We start from the raw sequence: 17,029 nt of genomic DNA on the forward strand, positions 1-17,029 counted from the left end.
ATATGACAGAGGTTTACAGTAAAGTAGATTCACTAGTTTATAGAAGGCATGAGATCAGGTAAAAGGGTAGATTAACATAATAGAGTCCGGATAACCCAAAGTTTAATGACTATAATCAAACAGTTTACCAGAGTCCAACATGTTTGGCTGGTTAGGAAACAGGAAACACAATTTTTACCTTGTATCTTCAACATGCGTGTTGAGGAGAAACTAAGTTCCAAAATATCAATTGGACAGTCACTATGAAACTATAATTGTTAATGCAGCATCATGGATAGAATCTACCAACTGACAACTGATGTCCTGTTTCGACCTACAGTAACACCTCCGATATCACAAACATGTTATATACGACCCTGGAATTAGATTATCTCAAGTCAGTGATGCGACGGAGAAGTGTACATACATGTGTGGGGTGTGTGTGTGTGTGTGTGTGTGTGTGTGTGTGTGTGTTACACTCTATGTATAATGATTATTGTTGATGAAATAAACAAATAAACAAATATATGTTTATTACCTCAATTATTGCTATAGACCAAAGGTCTTGATACCGTAGCATGTGACAGTTGAAGTGGGTGTCCACATTTGCAATACGCTGCCAGTGCATCGGCCAGCACCACTAACTGCACCACCCTGCTGCCTTCCCTCCAACTCTGGACTTCCTTAGATTCTCGACATCGAAATTACGATCCATTAATATGTCAGCTGTAAATGGCCAGAATATACTTCATTACTTTGTTTTGACCTTGAAACTGAATTACAGTGTATTTTGCGGGTGAAACAAAAACGTCTGTCCTTCCTGATACCTGTTTTACTTATCTTTGTACTTTTCAGTTGTCTCCGTTTAAGGTTTCTTGTTGGCAAAATTTTAAGCTTTGTAATCTTTTTTTGTTTTTAAACTAGTGTCAATGTGGCCCTATAATTGGTCAAAGTCACAATCTCACTTGTTACTGAAGTCCAAAAGAATTTTAAGAATACTAAAGTATCTTGCCAACAGTATATCATTCACATACTACCGGAACTTGCAGTGTATACCTGTACACATTCACTGCTGGTTTTCAATATTGATGGATCAGCTAATCAGTTCACCACAAACGCTCCATCAAACGTGCATTTGGTAACAGGTAGCATATGTGGCTAACTGTCACGTGATCATCATTGAACCAGGCAGTTACAAAACCAGATATGGCACTAAACTGGTATGCTGTTTTGATGTTTTCGGCAGTTATTGGGGCAGAGGTGTCTCAATCAGTGTATAAAATGACCGTTGTCTATTACAAGGAAGGACACTTAGTAGATGCACTTGACCATTACGTCACGACGACCTTAGCCAACCATTCACATGTGGACGAAACTGTAAAAAGGTACTGTCCTGTATGATTTAATGGTATGACTGATGTTTTTTAAAGGATATACATGTATATCAGTAATTTATTCCAAAATGGAATTGTAAAATTATAGTCCATCATTGGAGGACCATTATACAGTGATATAGAGTAAACTGATATTGCAATACAGCACTATAATGACTAAATAAAAAAAAAAAAAAAAAAAAAAAAAAAAAACCCCAGNCCCAGATTGATAAATGCAATAAACGTAAGAGCTATTTCCTCTTGCAAAGTCTGTAAATATGTATCAATACGCATATGCAATGTGACTCTGGTCAACTTCATGGACAAATGAAACAAACATGATTTGGTAGTTTCAATGTGTCCAACTTGAGTAGAAATAGAAATATTTGTTATCGTACTAGCACTGGTAAGATGTAGTATCCATTGTTACCCGAGGTAGAAGGACGTCTTACACTGTCGGACCGTGGCTTTGTTTGTTTGTTTGTTTGTTTGTTTCATTGAATTAACGTCCTATTAACAGCTAAGGTCATTTAAAGACGGCCTCCCCTTTGTGCGTGATGCATGCGTGAAGTGAGTGTGTGTGTGTTTTTTTTTTGGGGGGGGGTGTCCCAAATATAGTCGCCTCTTACGATCATGCAATGGGGGCAGCAGGTACAATTCTTACGCCCTACCTGCACGGTATCTGACCGTGGCACTGGATTAATCTCTACACTCGTTTTATTCTGAAACATATTTCTTCTATCAGAAATTTGTCTTTTCCCCCTGTTAAAAATCATAACTCTTACCATTGACCTGAAGAAACGCATTCGTTCACTTACATGTATAACGAAAGCTTTGTTTCGCAGATAGGCAAAATATATTGTTGTAAACTACTGAAATTAAAATATCAAAAGAAATTAAATAAGACAAAGGACTGAAATGACTGAAGATAGCTTTGAAAAGTTCGATAGCAAGTTTTCCAAGCAAGCTGTTAACACATTCCTGGTGATAGCTAAGTCATACTTTTGGTCTGCTTGGTTTTGTTTCATACGATGCTAGATTCATCAAAGAGTTTATTGGTACTGATACCAAAGTCCTTGTGAAGCTCTCCTGTTTTGCTTTCAGATATGTGTTGGTTTTGAATAATAAAACATTCCGAACATATATTCCGGAAGTTGAAAGCAAGACCACTACAAACTCCTGTACATCAGCAGCTTCATTCAATATTTTCTTACTAAACGACCAACATGGTAGACTCTCCTTACTTCTACATCGCATGTGTGCGGGTGTTACATCAATTTTCTAAGCAGTAACATGGAAATGACAAAACAAATATACTGGGTTCCGAAAATGCAGTTTGATGAATAATATCTGTAAGTTGCATGGTTTCCATCATGAACTCATTTGGAAATATTCTATTCTATTTAATGTCGACGGTATTGATTTTGCTAGTAAGTGTGTATTGGATTTCGTTGTCTCTATTCCGATTCTCATTTTTATGAGGTGACGCTACTTGAATGTGACCTATGACGGATCGACTAGAGGTTACATGACATTACAAAATACCTACTATTATTTTCCATGCCCCTTTTCAAAGGCTCATTGGTAAAATATGTCCGTTTTCATGTTTTGCTCTAGTATCAACCACTTTTGAATTCGAAATAAAGTTTTATGCACAAGTTTGTATACTCCTATTTTTTCATTTAAACCATAAAACAGTAATTTATTGAACTTTTCTTATTTTGCATTAGTCGAGCTTGGATAATCCATCCACTGTTAATTCGATTCCCCTACTTTGTAATTAGCGTTTATGGGAAATTGCTTACCATTAACCTAAACAAAAGACATTCAGCCCTCGAATGGACCTTTATGTAATAGTGTTGCATTTCGCAGTAAGAATATACAAACGATTCCTTGTGTAAGTGAAATGTCTCTATGGTCACTATATACATGGTATTAATTGTGACGTTCTCATTGACGCGTATATCGGCAATGCAAACGACAAACTTTGGGCCTGTATTCCTTGCATTTTATGTAGGGATGGGTTGTCAACAAATGTACATGATTTATTTAATTGTTGATATCCAAACATAAACAGAAAATGATTGAATAAAAGTTGAAAAATGTTCATTTCACAAGCTAGATTGGAGTTATCTCCCATGCACTGTTTAATTGGATTGTTATGACAGAATACATGTAATGTTTGTAAATAAGTTTGGAAAGGACTTAAATAGGCCTAGCCTGATGTCCAATCCAATTGTCATAAATAAAGTCAATAAAATCTGTTGAAATTGAAATTGAAAAAAACGACAAACTGAGAGAAGAAGAGAAAGGATATTGGCAGCAGTCTTATTTTAGCACTGTTTTCACTTTAACTATCACCATTGCGTAAAATTAAGATAGGGTTAATTGTCATCTTTTGTATATATTGTGGGTACGCTATTTAAATACACCTTATCTTATAATAGCGTAAATTGACATGTATTGCATTAATTATGGATGCACTTATTGAATTATTACGTCAATTGTCATCTATAACATATATTGTGGGTGCGCAAATTAAGATAATGTGTTAAATAATGATATCGTAAACTGTCATCTTTTGTATATATTGCCGGTGCTCTAAAATAACTGTTGAACTTAATTATGACAGCGTAAGTTTTCATTCTTTGCAAATATTGTCGGCACGCTAATATAACTAATTTCTATATTATGATAGCGTACATTTTCATCCTTTGCTTATACTGTGGGTGCGCAAAATTAAGTACTACGCTAAAATATGATAGCGTATATTGTCATCTAAAGCATATTTTGTGTTTGCGCAATTTTACTTTTGCGTTAAATAATGATATCGTAAATTGTCATCTATTGTATATATTGTGGGTGCTTTAATATAAGTATTGAACCAAATTATGATAGTGTAAATTGTCTTTTATATGCAAATATTGCGAGTGCGCTTTTTCAACAGCGAAAGTAGCCTGTTAAAATTCGACAAAACATGTATTGGGACTTCCTTGACACTCCAGGGTTACGCTCACTTTCGCTTTCTGCACACTTGAAATATGTCATAGCAAAATTGAATGTTTAGTGTGCGCCACCTTGACGATAAGACAAGAAGACTATAGTTGGACACTTTGATGAATCTCGCGGTCGCGTAACGGTATAACTTACTGGCTTTGAAGTCGGGCGTCGCTCCTCTGTTATCTTCACAGGACAGGTATCAGCCTAGTGATGTGTCAGTCGTTACCTGAGACCAATCAAATAGCTAGCCGCGTGCTTTAAATTTGCTACGACATATCCAGAGTTGCAGAGAGCGAAAGTGGAATAAATGTAATAAACATGGATCGATTTTTTCTGAAATACCACATTTGTGACGATATTGAAGTGTTAACGCTGAATAGGTTATGTTCAGCACTAAGCTGCTTGCGTAAAAGTAATAACGGATGTATTCATTAGGTCTAATAATTACCTTTTGTATTTATGTCAAACATTGATCAAAACCGTATTTTTCCAAGCTTTCTTGACAATATAAAAGAAAAGAGATCCGGAATCGACAACGTCACAGAATGGATTGGTCATCCTATTAATGCTTTCCAATTGGTCGAGCGGACAGCAAACGGTTGGAAAAAGGTCGAGCAGAACATCAAAAGTAGTACAGTTGTTCCTACCAAGGCGACGCTGGGTAAGAATTGTCCTCGGAAGAAACTAACAGTCGACTAATGACTGCACTAGCAATGTCATTACGTACAGTAAAACCTCGTTATACCGCCACCATTTATACAGCCAATATTTGGCGTTATAAAGAGGTTTGGTGATAAATTGAGTTAAACATATTTATAGATTATCACACTGTATTTTCAGGGTTTGTCGTTCGAACGAAAACTCTGAACATACTGTATGATAAACTATTTATCATCTATATACTACTACCTTATATATTGATCTCCATTTAAAAAACTCAACTAAACACCATGTTTTCCAAACGACTTATAAGCTCGATGGTGAACGATCGTCTGTGACAAACGTAAACAAATATAATTTTTGCGCGGAGGAATACAAAATTGGCTTTTCCATATGTATATTAACACCTGAAATGGTATGTTTATGACGGACTATTTTCTTACGCTGATCACTTTTCTGTGATCACTATTTCCGGTTTCGGACATCATCTGGGCCGAGCAGACGTTCTTTTTTGAGAAAATACGATCCCAAGTGCTGGAGAATGGGAAAATCCGTTCTCAAGTCGTTCTCAACTTCCTCTCATACTGACAACCAATGATAATGGATTTATCATGCTACCGGTAGGTGGTATCAAGTAGTACATGTATATAGATGATAAAAAGGAATTCTTAACAATAAGACAAAACGGGATCCTTTAAATATGTTGGCGGTCAGTGAGGTGGCAAATGAAACAAGGGACATTATATCGAGGTTTTACCGTAATTGCATATTTTTTTTTATAAAAATGAAAGCAAAATAAAGAGGCAAATTCTACAGATATGCACCAAACTCGACAACTTTAAAATGGAAAGATAAAAACAAACAAATTTACGTCCGATATTTGTGGATAAATTTTAAAAGACTTTCTTAAAATATAAAAGGCAAAATCGTTCTTCGTTGGAAGGATTAATGCACGCATTAGGAAAGGATTTTGCAATTGTTAGAACAACTTTATACGCAGCATCATAATCTGCAAATGTATAAAACATTAAATTAAAGATGTATTGGGGTCTTCAATCCTTAATTCTTTAACAGTTTGTTTTACTTTATACAAACAATATACTTGTCGCAACGTTTCCAGACCGACTCGACACTTGCCAAAGTAAAACCTTGATACAAGATGCAATGATGGCTTCAATTTGCAGACTTTAACATTATATTATATTATAACATTGTTCATTCAGTTATTTTGCTTCAGATTTCCTTTCCTACTGGAATGAGGTAATAGACGTAGATGGTATCTGGACAGGTAGAGATGACGTCAATATTTCTGCGCAAGGATTATGTAGACTTCATCAAACCTACAAACTGGATCTCAAAACTCTGATGTCCGGGACCATTTTGAACAAAACTGCATCCCCACTGACTACTTCAGATGTCATCAATATAGGAATCTATCTTAAAGCAGAGGATCAGATTGAATGGTACGAAGCATACCTGGAGTTGGATGACGTCACCGAGAAGGAATCTGTACTGTACAAGCTGGCTATGACTTACTATATGGTAAGGCAACAGTGATATGGGGGAATGGAGACAGGGTTCACTTTTGGATACATAAATGTTAATCTTTAAGTAGTTATCCATAATGACACAAAACCAATGACAATATTTCAAGTGTGTCCGACAGGTGGGAGTTTCACTAGCGTTACCTCCACCTCCAAAAACGTCTTGGCCATTGTGGTCATTTTTAAGCAATTATGCCCGTGCGATTGTTTATGAGATGCTAATACAAGTCAACTGATCAAAGAAAACTGTCCTTTTACTACATATCATGGTATATGTGGTAAGTAAGGTTTCTATGTCAAATTCAGGACGACACGTATGCTATTATCAGTGCATGACTTTAATTATTACTTACATGGAAATATATAGCCGTAAAATGCTGGAACTTAATTTAATTCAGGTAGTAGTTGTATAGCTTCTTTATTGTGAGAATTTGAGACATGCCGACGGTACATATAAAGAGATTTCTTGTAAAGAATTCTTTGATTTCATGTTACCTTTTTCATACATTTTTTATTTTTATTCTATGAAAATAGGAAGATTTTGCATGGAAATCACTGAGTATTTTTACAGATTTACAGAAGATAAGTAAGTATTATCATAAATACATAATTTATATTGTTTCAATATTATTCCAATCGCACTGATCTTTACTTGTTCTCACGAATCAACGGATAGTATCTAACGAAGTGTTATCGAGTGAATGATACGTGGGGAAATAAATCTCAAAACGTGAAATTGAAAACGCAAATTGTGATTTCAATATTTTTCAATGTTAAGTTTAACCTAAAAAGTCTTATCAAAACATTGTGAATCATCATTAATCTTTATTCACTAATGTGTTGATACATTGAACTGTATCAAATCCAATATGTGAGTTTAAATATTCTGTAACCTAGGTTCCCGGCCTCTAGAAAACCTGGTCAAGATCGTCAGACAAAAGGCCGAGAAGGCAGGGAACGATAGGCCGTTTAAGAAGAGAAAGGGTCCAACCTCATTTTTGAGTAAAATCTACGAAAATTTGTGTCGGGGAAACATACAGGTACTATTATGCCGATCCAATGAATACTTATAATTATCGTCGTTTTTCTATTTTTGGATACAATTTATCTTATCAACAGAGTGAGAAAAACGAGAACTCTGATGATCGTAAAACTAAGTGCTTAGCTTGCTCAATCAGTCAAATTATTACTTTCAGACAAACCAAGCTATACCCGTCCTGCATTGTTACAACAAAGTGACAAGAATCCCCTACTACACAGGTAAAGAGGAGGTACTGAGCTACATACCACGAATATCCAGGTTCCATGACGTCATATCAGACGCGGAGATTTCACAGCTTCAGGATTTCTCCAAGCCTGATGTAAATTTCATTTGACTCACCACCCCCACCTCCCTAAAAATGTTATCGACCACTGAATCACTTCATACGGTATCCCGGGGAATTTTTGCCCAGTCACACATTCGTCCTTTGCCCGTAAAGTCTATATTTGCTAAACGTATAAATTCGAACTTCACATTTATTAACAATGTTTAATATATTGCTTCTAATCTTTGCCGCAATGATTTTTTTTGGTCAAATTTAACACTTTCACATTTTAAAATGTGTGGCATTGTTCAAAACTATTACAACAATAAAGTAATGAAAAGAAGCATTGCTAATTAACCCTACACATATTTTATTTGTCATAAAATATCTGGAACACGTTACACAAAGTGTTTTTTATTGATATTGTATGGACATAAGTTATTATATACAAGCTAAAAGCAAACAGGGCACATAGTTTCATACAAAAAGAGTGAAAAAATTAACCAAATATACACAAAGTCTTTATACTTCATTTATTTTACATTTTGAAATCATTTTGATCCTGATGAGAGTTGTCTACCTTGAAAAAAAACGGAACTTTTTGCAGAGGGATAGCATTTATACAATGACACTTGTTTTCTTCACTATAATAAAAACGATGGAAATAAATTAAATTATGATGTTTAAATTGTCAATTGAATTTATGGATCAAAATTACTTTCAATCATGTAAACTTTGGACATTATTCCATAGCCCGCTTACGCATGGCCAGTTTACATGTCAGGTACATACAGTAACCATAGGCTATCGCATGGTATGCCGTTAACACTTGCACGCACATGCATTTGCATTTTATAGGGATCTTAATACTAATAATCGTAATTTTATTCAGGTAAAAGACATGTGTTACAGGGTTAAAATGCATTTTTACACCATTTGGAAACTCAAAACTTTTATATTATATCTCTCCCTACTCCAAGTAGAGACATAATTCAATCATTGAACAAAAAGAAAATATAATTTTGTCTGGCAATCACCAATTGATAGAATAAAACGCTCAACAATTGTTCAAGACTATAGTGAGGGTGGAAAACTTTATATATGGAGTTAAAACTAGCATTCAATGGGTCACTTTCAGGCTTCTTTCAAGAATACTTCCACTAAATCATTATTTGAAAATAATTGGAATCAAACAATGTGATTTATGTTATTTATGCCAAGAAAGCAAACAAACTATAGAACAACTTTTTTAACAGTGTCAAATAACAAATAACTTCTGGCAAGACATACGTAGAAGGATATACTTAAAAACTGACCAAACATTCGAAATAAAGGAAGATATTATACTTTTTGGCAAAACTTCTGAATTCCAAAAATCTATTCCAACTAAAATCATCATGATTTATGCAAAATTCTTCATCTACTTTAGCTCCAGAAAGGTTTACTGTTTATATTTATGTTTAATAATGGCTATCTTTTAGTGCTGTATTAAATGTGTATTACTGTTATATGTAAGAATAGAAACTGTATTTTGTTGCTGACATTAGTATCAATGTGGCTTAATTTAAGGAATTTTGTTTTTCATATAATGTAATGTTATTTTTCTTTTTCATATAATGTAAAAATTAATATTTAATGATTATTTTCTATTACTTAGTTCTGTATTAAATGTGTATTACAGTTATACATGTATGTAGGAAATAAAAAACTTTTTATCCATTTATTATTGAACCTAGTATCATATCTACAAAATGAGTTGACATTCTTAGTTGAAACAGGCTATAACTAAACTTCAAAGGTTTCCTATATAAACACCTTCCTTTCAATTCTCCAGAGTTGATGTTCGGGGAATGAGCCAAAAGAGTTCCAATACCTGACCTTGCCATTTATAAATAAAAGCCCCTCATCGACATTTTCGCCGATCATGGAGCCAGTGGCGACCCAAAGCGCGAGCCTTGGCGTGTAATGATAAAGAAAAAGAGACGTTATTCAGCTTTTCTACCTGAACATCTTAATACAACATTTTTATTGGTTTAAAAAGAAATGTTACCAATATAGTCGTTGGTCAGACATACATTTCTAAATCATTCAATAGCAATATATAATATTACAGTCTACCCTTCGGGAACTTCAAAGGTGCCTGATTCATATTCGGAACATCTTCAGTTTGAAATTAGGAACGCCTTTAGGTTTTTTTTTTAGATCTATTCCTTTGTTAAAGGAAATGGATATCTGAGTTATCGAAGAGCTTATAATTAGCGACAGAAGCAAACACACGAAAGCTCGTCATTGTAGTCGGCAACAGATGTCAAAATGTGGGACTGAAACCGAAATTAATAGTCCCCGCCGGGGTTCACCCATGGGTGACTAAAAACATGTGTATTACGAAGGGTGGGAAGTCCTTAACATGTATGTAAATTGTCATTAGTCATATAGTTTGACAATGCTCGCTCATTTATCATTTTGTGACTAGTCTACCGTAAAACTCAAGTCAGAAATAATAGGCTTCTCCGATTTTAGTATATATCTTCTTTTGTGTAGTTAACGCCTTCCGATGTCCTTGGAAAGGCCGGACAACATTTTCCTGGCAGAATTAGTGAAACGTAAGTGTAGTTATGCTCTCCGAGTGTTTTGTCTCGTCTGTGTATTTATTAGTATTTTCGATATTTGTCAATGTTATGAGAGAGTATATATATATATATATATATATATATATATCATGTATATGTGTTACACTGATGAGTCGCAAGACTCAAAGTTAATAAAGAACTTTAGCCTAAAAAAAAAAAAAAAAAATACCAGCCCGGGTATGTCCATTTTACTGTTCTTTAGACAAACATCAAAGCTATGCAAAGTGCGGTCATGTGATGTTTCTGTTAACACACCTGATACTTTGTAAGAATATACATAATATCATTGGACAAAGTAAACGCTGTATATGGTAATGATATTTCTTTATTAGTTTTTTAACAGTCTTGTTTTTATTGATTTTTTTGAGAACAGTTGCGACATCCAAAATATATCTCTCCCAACGAACACAAAGGTTTTAGAGGCGGACGAGTAACAACTTAACTAATCATTTTTTACCCATACCCCGTTAAAGGGACATCACGGTGAAGTATATTTTTGTGACTTTTTTTTGAAAATACTTCATGAATATATCAAGTGAGTCTCTTAATGGCAAATAACGGTCGGATTTTGCTATTACTAATAGAAGAGAGATTCCTTATCCTGTCTGGTCAGACAGTCTGTTCTGCAGTTGTTTGCGTCAGATCTAATAACGCATGCGCACAACACGCCATTTCATTGTAAACAACATGACTTGCCGTGGGAAATGTCAGCGAGTGAAATGCCTGACGGCCCCTCTCAATGGGGCCCCTTTGGAAACTTTGCATCTCAGTCAGACCACCTGTGTTTACTGCCTCGTTTCAAAATCGTCACCTGTCGTAACTGGCGCTATATTTAACGGGGCTCTCCCGAACAATTCAGGTGATCAAACTGGACATTTGGAACGGACTATGAATATGGGGATAGCGAGGTAACATAAGTGGAAGTGCATACAACACCTACATTCATTAAAAAATTATGGCTCTTCATGTGATGTCCCTTTAAGAAGTTCGACGTCTATTGTCCAGGAAAACAAAAGTTGCGCTCGCACCTATTAATACACCTGCTCACAATTATTGCAATTGCTTAGTCTTCATGGCAGACATGGCAGACATGGCAGACATGGACTTCCAGAAAGAATGTTATATAGGTATTTATACACACAATACTGAAATGGCTTTTAAATTTTAGTTTAATAGGTATGACTATGCTATCTTTGTAACAGTTCCTGGATAGAACCTTCAAAAGATGTTTCCAAAAAGCTAGAGAAGAGAATTGAACTTCTAACACGACTGGATACAGTCTATCGAGAGGAAACAGTAACATCTGAATACTTTCAAGTAAGACATAACATGTAAGATAAAACATCTGATGAATGTATTTTAAAGGGAACACATTATTCGTTCGTACTGTAGGACCCTGTTGTTAATGAGACAAATAAATCTGTCGATCACTGTTACGAAAAATATTTTACTACGTAAAACGACCATATGATTTAAAAAGTCGACTAGACATTTTTTTTAATACTTGCAAAAGGAACTGATAAACAGAATTTGCTCATAATAATTAATAATGTTGCGAAAATGAGTCGTATTTACCTTTTCGTACTATACACTAACGTCATCGTCTCCCTTCTAATTACGTGACCTGTATATATATTGGAAGAACTATTTTGGAACACATTTTGTAAATATAACGACTTAACGACTATTAAAGGCCAATATGAAATACACTGAGGATGAAATCGTGACAATAATTTAATTGATGATGACATTTTCTTTTACGAGTTCAGCAGCGAGATTTTCCAGCGGACTGATGGCTTTTTTCATGGAAACAAGTAGTCCGAATAATTCTGACGTTTTATTGACTTTTTACTTGATATCGGTCTGGCGTCGATTACCCCTAGACCGATATAAAAAGTCGACAAAACGACAGAATAATTCGGACTAGGGAACAAGCTACTCCTCTCCTGGCCGACAGGACTGATAACAAATCCTTTAATTTGTTATACCACCGCCCCCGTTTCACTTTCTGATATTTCAATGATATCTTGTCTGAACGTACGCTTAAATATTTGATGGTAACCATTATTACCAACACACAACCGTTAACAAAAGCGTGTGAATTATGTTTCCCAGGTGGTGAATTATGGATTTGGGGGACACTATTTACGCCACTATGATGCGTTATATGTGAGTATGTTTTATTTGGGGGACACTATCTACGCCACTATGATGTGTTGTCTGTGAGTATGTTTTAATTGGGGGACACTATTTACGCCACTATGATCTGTTATGTGAGGGTATGTTTTATTTGGGGGACACTATTTACGCCACTATGATGTGTTATGTGTGAGTATGTTTTATTTGGGGGACACTATTTACACCACTATGATGTGTTATATGTGAGTATGTTTTATTTGGGGGACACTATTTACGCCACTATGATGCGTTGTCTGTGAGTATGTTTTATTTGGGGGACACTATCTACGCCACTATGATGTGTTATATGTGAGTATGTTTTATTTGGGGGACACTATTTACGCCACTATGATGCGTTGCGTGTGAGTATGTTCTATTTTGGGGACACTATTTACGCCACTATGATGTTTATATGTGTGTATGCTTTATTTGGGGGACACTATTTACGCCACTATGATGCGTTGCGCGTGAGTATGTTCTATTTTGGGGACACTATTTACGCCAATATGATGTTTATATGTGAGTATGTTTTATTTGGGGGGGCACTATTTACGCCACTATGATGCGTTGTCTGTGAGTATGTTTTATTTTTGTTACACTATCTACGCCACTATGATGTGTTATATGTGAGTAGGTTTTATTTGGGGGACAATATTTACGCCACTATGACGCGTTGTCTGTGAGTATGTTTTATTTGGGGGACACTATTTACGCCACTATGATGTATTATATGTGAGTATGTTTCATTTGGGGGACACTATTTACGCCTCTATGATGTGTTATATGTGAGTATGTTTTATTTGGGGGACACTATTTACGCCACTATGATGTTTATATGTGTGTATGCTTTATTTGGGGGACACTATTTACGCCACTATGATGTATTATATGTGAGTATGTTTCATTTGGGGGACACTATTTACGCCTCTATGATGTGTTATATGTGAGTATGTTTTAGTATACTTTAGAATTGATAACTCATGCCGGAAAAAGCTGGTTTATATACGTAGTTATAGTTTTTAGAAGTGGTACAGGGAATATTAATATATCCCAGAGGCCTCAGACAAATTCCCCATCTTGTCATTAAACAAATCTTCTCATGTTAGGTTGTCCGGCAAAATATAGTTAATACAACAACAACATACCGTCTTATACAATTGCTGTAAAAAAAGTCAAATACCAAATGAATTTGAATGAAATAGCTAGCATGGTCAAAAAATGTCAATGACTGAAAAAAGCCACGTGTCACTTAATTCTTTTATCTTTTTACCTTACAGTCGGATCAGAAATACGCTAAAGATAATGTGTATGGAGACAGAATAGCTACCTGGATGTTTTATGTAAGTAGTGTCAACACGGAAGTGTCGTGATTTGTGCTAAACACGCATTAACTTTATGTGAGTAGAGTTTAGTTCAGCTTAACATATCTTTCATCAATCAGTGTTAGGGTTCCTTTGTTTAGAATTATACAGCTGTGCCAAGCCGTTGTTTAGTCATTTGTTTTATATTACATTGGACAATGTCTAATGAGTTTAAATCATGAGTTGCTAGATCATCTACCAGTCAATATTTTCTTCATTGACTTACCCATATTTCAATTGGTAATGTTTGTTCCATGTGCAAATGCAAACAATTGAATATTGATGACTGAAATTACATTATATATCTACTAATTAAAGAAAGGCGGGGACGTCTAAATACATGAAATATGCATACATCTTTAAAATGACATGTTTTTGTGGTGGCCTGTTGATAGAATTTTTTAAGCAGCTTTTTTTGAGGTAGGTGCGTTAGCCATCCGGAGGTAGAAGGGGTACACCAATTGGGGAGAAAACTGATTGAATATATTTAGAAAAAAATAAAATACATGTAACTTGACAAATAGACATTTGCAAATAAAGCACGGGAAATCGTTTGGATGTTGGAAAAAACACTAATCCTAAAAAATGGGATTGCATATTTTGCTTAATTTTGATATTAGCAATTCTGAACAAATGGGAATCACGTTTAGATAATTAAAGTAAGGGGTCCCTTTAGGACAGAAGTACGGTGTCAAAATACGGTGACAAGATCTGTTTACTTTTTATATATAACGTGTATATCTTGCAGAAGATTGTTGATGTATTGTACGTTGAGCAAAACATTATTAAATAAAAAATTGTAACATTAAAAGCTCGTAGGTAATCTTTAAATGGTCATTTTTGTACTTGGATGTAAACAGCGTTAGTGTGCATTGCGTATTTGTATATAATTATATATGAATCTTGCGTTTTTATCTTAGCATACTTTGCTCAGCATTTAAGAAGAACACAGTGTAAAAGTATGTAGCTTTGTTTCGTTCAGCAATGTGTGTTGAAATATCAGTGTAGTATGTATTTCATTTTGTTCAGCTCAACACTGTTGCAGCAGGAGGCGCTACTGTGTTCCCTAAACTAAATCTTAGGATACTCCCAATCAAAGTGAGTAAGTTTGTAGTTCATGAAAATGTCATAACAATGTGTTACGTATAAAGAAACTTTAGTTATTACTACAATGATGAAAGAAGTTATATCAAATTATATAAATCACTGTTATTTGCCCAGACGTTAGTGCACATGGGGACTTAATTGGGTGTTATGAGCATTGTCAATAACACAAGAGAAAACTTTTGTGCTTTCTCTTTATTTAAATGGTACAGAAATATTGTATTTTATGGTTATGCAACATATTAATTTGCTATATATTTTCTGTTAATTCGAATTCACTAAAACTTAAATATTTGTAAGTCGCTCGCACGCTCCTGATTGTTATGTCATTACCTTAGTGACGTCATGGTTATAGACCACAAGTCAAGACAGAGTCGTCCAAAGAATAATATAAAGAGATGAACTTTAGCATATTGATACTGTATTGTTGGAATTTTCGCCCTGTCAAATGTTCGCCCTACGCAGGTAAAATATAATTTCGCCCAATGTTAATTGCACTTTTAACATCTGATTACTTTGTTTACCATATATCGCTTACTACTGTTCCCTGTAATGATACATTCACTCTTATTACAAAGGGCGAAAAGGGCGAAAATACTCCGGTATACAGCATATACAATGTACATACAAACTGAATGTGCATTTTGTCTCTTACATGAACAGATGTAGAAAAATCAAAGTTTATATTCCATTTTTTGGTGTTATGGTTGGTTTAAATTCTAGGGTTCTGCTATCTTCTGGTATAACCTGTTGCCCAGTGGTGACCTCGACGATCGATCACAACACGCATCCTGTCCGGTACTGCTGGGGTCAAAATGGAGTAAGCGCTTCACATCTTTGTATCATATTGCTTATCTTATTCGGAAGAAAAACAATCACATTTTTATTTTTTGAGTCAAATGCCTTTGAAGTTGAATATATTTGTCCGAGTGAGTTATCACAGTGGGTTTTTTTTTCAATTCGTTCTACTTTCCTAATTCCTTAATCAATTTAAATACATGATTGGGTTTTCTGGTTACGTTTTTACTTTTGTGATATTAATATTCATTGTTCCCGTATTTTATTGTACACTTGAACATCTATTTTCCTTTTAGTTACCACGAAGTGGATACTTGAACACGAACAAATGTTCCGGAAACCATGTAAAACTCATCGAATGGAAGAACATTTTTGACTTTTCATCAGTTATTTAATTGTAGCAGACGTTAACAATTACAGTTCATTAAATTATGTTCACGTCTAACAATGGATTTTTGCTTCATAAGAGTTATTTCCCCTTTTCCGATCTTGAATGATCATTTCTATCGAGTATCACACTATTACAATTAGAATCAGGCCTAAAAATTCTGTACGAGTCAAGTTCATATTTCTGTTTACCAACAGTGGTACATAAAGAATGCTACACTTATATGTACACTTCTTACGGTTATATGTTATATATTAAAACGTTAGTAAATGTACAACTTTTGTTATTTCTTTTTATACAAAAAAAAAAAACATTTTTGGAAATAATGAAAACATATTCTATATTATATCTGTCTGAACGGAAAGGCCGGGGATGGCACCGGTTTGAGGAAAGCGCAGCAGCTAGACTCGTCACTTTTTTGTGTCATGGATCATTCATGGATAAAAAATATGAAAGAACTTTAATTCGTATGTCATGGAATGAATGTTATGTGTCATAATTCCAACCCCGGGGTTTGGTTGTTTGTAGTATCGACATTGTTCTGTGCGGCGTGTGTAACATCAGGCCCAGGCCTTGTTCTGTGCGACGTGTGTAACATCAGGCCCAGGCCTTGTTCTGTGCGGCGTGTGTGACATCAGGCCCAGGCCTTGTTCTGTGCGGCGTGTGTAACATCAGGCCCAGGCCTTGTTCTGTGCGGCGTGTGTAAC

General features: G+C 35.0%; 1 protein-coding gene across 1 annotated transcript; it reads left to right on the top strand.

Moving 5' to 3' along the window:
- The first annotated feature begins 1,185 nt into the window (after positions 1-1,185).
- LOC110443395 (prolyl 4-hydroxylase subunit alpha-1-like) lies at positions 1,186-16,559 on the top strand. The gene is made up of 13 exons (XM_021487592.1): positions 1,186-1,364; positions 4,847-5,013; positions 6,250-6,554; positions 7,091-7,142; positions 7,454-7,596; positions 7,753-7,917; positions 10,405-10,466; positions 11,696-11,810; positions 12,609-12,662; positions 13,949-14,011; positions 15,062-15,130; positions 15,860-15,956; positions 16,231-16,559. Exons 1-13 carry the CDS (start codon positions 1,186-1,188, stop codon positions 16,308-16,310), a joined length of 1,551 nt encoding a protein of 516 aa, XP_021343267.1. The 3' UTR covers positions 16,311-16,559.
- Positions 16,560-17,029: the final 470 nt, after the last annotated feature.

This window comes from Mizuhopecten yessoensis, unplaced genomic scaffold, assembly GCF_002113885.1.
Source record: "Mizuhopecten yessoensis strain PY_sf001 unplaced genomic scaffold, ASM211388v2 scaffold716343, whole genome shotgun sequence".
Classification (NCBI taxonomy): Eukaryota; Metazoa; Mollusca; class Bivalvia; order Pectinida; family Pectinidae; genus Mizuhopecten; species Mizuhopecten yessoensis.